The sequence below is a fragment of the Thamnophis elegans genome, chromosome 1 (genome assembly GCF_009769535.1).
Source record: "Thamnophis elegans isolate rThaEle1 chromosome 1, rThaEle1.pri, whole genome shotgun sequence".
Classification (NCBI taxonomy): domain Eukaryota; kingdom Metazoa; phylum Chordata; class Lepidosauria; order Squamata; family Colubridae; genus Thamnophis; species Thamnophis elegans.
This window is the reverse complement of record NC_045541.1, coordinates 69,952,792-69,956,157: the sequence shown is the minus strand read 5'-3', so window position 1 is coordinate 69,956,157 and position 3,366 is coordinate 69,952,792. Positions and strand designations below refer to the sequence as shown.

The 3,366-nt window shown below is 39.1% G+C and overlaps 1 protein-coding gene across 1 annotated transcript; it reads right to left on the bottom strand.

Moving 5' to 3' along the window:
* Positions 1-1,652: 1,652 nt before the first annotated feature.
* On the bottom strand, positions 1,653-2,594 carry LOC116503373 (olfactory receptor 9G4-like). Its single transcript, XM_032209752.1, has one exon. It carries the CDS (start codon positions 2,592-2,594, stop codon positions 1,653-1,655), a length of 942 nt encoding a protein of 313 aa, XP_032065643.1.
* Between the last annotated feature and the right edge of the window lie 772 nt (positions 2,595-3,366).

The window sequence follows — 3,366 nt, the reverse complement described above, 5'->3', positions numbered from 1 at the left end:
CAGAAGGGACCTTCAGAGGCCTTCTACTCCAGCACTTAGAACTCTAAGCTTCATTATATTTGGAAATAGACTCCTGTGAAGTAATTTGGTGTATTTTTAAATATAATATCTTAAAGGCAAGATATACCAAAGCTTGCTTAAATTAAACACTGCCTTTAATGCAGAAAATAATAACTTTTTGAACTTTTTATCTTTTCTAAAAGCTAAAGACATTGTTTGGCAAATGTTTGCCAAGAAACATGCACACCTTTATGTATGTATGTGTATGTATAAACACAAACCAATAATAAGGTTTGGAAAGTCAAATTGCAAAATATGAATTTCACACACTTAAATATTTTGAATCAGTATTATTAGTTTTCATTTCCCCACTATGTACACCATGATTCAATCTGACACCACTTCACCACTTCACACACATCCCCTCCAAACCAAGAACATACTACTCCTTATCCACCAGTCTAGACATGTAAAGGTCATGATTCTGGGCATGGGCTGAAATCTGTCACCTGTCAGTCAAAAAGGGAGTAAGAGCAGGAATGATGATATATCCAGGCATATTTGGGCTTCAACTACGTGGGACTTCAGCTGTGAATCAAACTGTGTTTTCTGCTAGGGTAAATTTAATGATGATGAGTTTTCTGAACAGTCAATACTGTCTCCTTAGAAGCTCTTTGAAGAGCAATGTCAATGTCTTATGAGATGACACCACCGTTGTGAGGAACAGAAGGGGCAAAACTTTCCTCACAGTTGGGAGGAAAACAGCAACCTGATCTTAAGGTAAAGATAAATATTTTGTTTTATAAGCTGGGGAGAGGAGGTTAAATTGGTCTTATTTTTTGTCACAGAAGTCCCCAACAAGAAAAATTGCTGTTTGTTTTGTTATAGACCAACTATTCGTATGGGTAATCCTTCGGATTCCAATAAGTTATTATTATGAAATCTGTGGAGATGGCTCTGCAGTCTCAGTCTGGAAGTGCAGAGACTCTAGCACAATAGGACTTGCCCATTGTTGTAGTAATTACATGGTGTGATTCTTTGATGTCTCACACAGTTTTGTCTATCACTTTTTGGCATTGCCTATCTTCAAAACTGGTGAAAGTTCTGTCAGCAGTCACGGCTTCTAGTTCCGATGTCACAGAGGCATTTCCTTCATAGTGTATTCCAACAATCTTGAGTTTTCAGTCTTTAGTACACCACAGCTCATAGTGGTGAGGCATACTGTGATACAAAACCCTCAGGTTGAAGACATAATCTTGTCAATAAATGTCAAAGATGGCGTGGAGGGCGTGCATGTGAAATTTCTTCAGGTTTTTAATGTATTGTTGTTGCAAAGTCCAGGCCACACAAATTTAGGTATTTATTAGAGAGTGAAATGTAGAGTTTTATAAGATGCAAAAGAAAGAGGAAGATTGGTTTACTTGATTTGAGATAATTTTTAGAGGAAAGTATGCATGGGGATAAGAATGAGCATAGGGAATAATTGTTAATCTTTGAAATTAATTCTGGTCGCCTGACTTTCTCCACGATCTCTTACTGAGGAAGAAAATGGGGGAAGGAGGAAATTAACTGGCTGGCAGGCAGACATTGAAGTCTAGAGGTTAATTTCATCATTTTCAGGCTACTCTAAAGAAGGAAGGTATCAGTGCCATTTATTTGGGGGCTGTGAATCTCCCCCAGACTTTCTTGAAGGCTGCCTTTACATCTTTATTGCGTAAACTGTAAATCAAAGGGTTGATCAGAGGATTGACTACTGTGTAGAACAAAGCATTTGTCTTGTCCCAATTTGGAGTGTGATAGGACTTAGGGGTGGAGTAGATGATAAGGATGGTGCCATAGAAAAGGGAGACAGAGACCAGGTGAGCTGAGCAAGTGGAGAAAGCTTTGCGTCTCCCTGCAACCGAACGGATGCGAATAATGGCTGCCACAACACCAATGTAAGACTTCACAATGACAACAGTGGCTGCCAGCAAACTGAAACCAATGACAGCAGTCAGGATGACTTCATATACTCTTGTATCATCACAGGACATCTTCACAAGTGGTGGCACATCACAAAAGTAGTGGTTGATGATATTATTACCACAGAAGTGTAGGCGGAATGTGTTACTGGTGTGTGCAATAGCATTGGCAAATCCCATTGTATAGGCTCCCACCACCAGCTGGACACAGAGCTTCTTGGGCATGGCAATGGTGTAAAGCAATGGGTTGCAGATGGCCACAAAGCGGTCATAAGCCATGAAGGCCAATAGGAAGCATTCACTCCAGCCAAATCCAGCAGAGAAAAAGAACTGGGCTGCACAACCGGGTAAGGAAATGCGGTTGTTCTTGGATAAACAATCATATAAGATCCGAGGAGTGTAGACCGTGGAGTACCACACATCTAGGAAGGAAAGGCTGCCCACAAAGAAGTACATGGGTGTGTGCAAGCGGGAGTCTAGGTAGATCAGGGTTATGAGTCCCAGATTCCCAATCAGTGTTAGGATGTACAGCGCCAAAAATACGGCAAAGACAATTGTGCGTAGAAATGGGTCTGATGTAAACCCAACCAACACAAAATCAGTAATCAATGTGCGATTGTCTTCAATGTCCATGTTGTCTCATGACCTGTTTAGAGAGCAAAAATAAGAGGAAAACCAAGTAAAGTGTTGTAGTTTTGGGCCCTGAATAATTAACTCATGCTATAACTTTGAAAGATATTTTGAAAACAGCGTATTTGATTTGCTGTTGCTAATTTTGACCTCCAAACTGATTTTGCTTCTAGTTTTGAACATTCTGTAAATTTTTATAGAATGCAGATTTTACATGAAAATAATAGCATTAAATCATCGTTGCATAAAGTGCATCTGATTCCATATGTTTGGCAAACCTTTTCCAATGACTGGTCTGAGCATATCAAGTAAACAAACAAACAATCAGGAGGCGCACAGGTTTAAATAGTAATAAGTACAATACCATCAAACATCCATGTCTGCCTATCCCAGGTCTTTGGTGAGAACTAAATACACAGTCAAAATTCCAAATCCAGTTTGAACATCTGGCTGGCTGTAGGATGAACATAATTAATTTTTAGTAATAATATTATTAAATAAGAAGAACTGCCAAAAATCTTCACTGGAACCTGGGTAAGAGATTTGCATTTGAATGTACTGCATGAAAAACTTCAACCATCAAGCTGAAAAGGTTTTAGAAAATCAGTGAGTCAACATTTATGGGACTTTTATTATCCAGACAGAGAGGCATGTGGTTCAAGATATGCCTAATGTAACAGTTATTGAAAACAAGAAAGTTTGGTTCATTGATGTGACTTTACCAGGGGATGCTAGGATTGAGGAGGATCAACCGGAAAAAATCAGATTGTAATAG

Excerpts from the sequence above, each read along its gene's own strand:
- LOC116503373 (XM_032209752.1), bottom strand. The coding sequence starts at position 2,594 with ATGGACATTGAAGACAATCGCACATTGATTACTGATTTTGTGTTGGTT.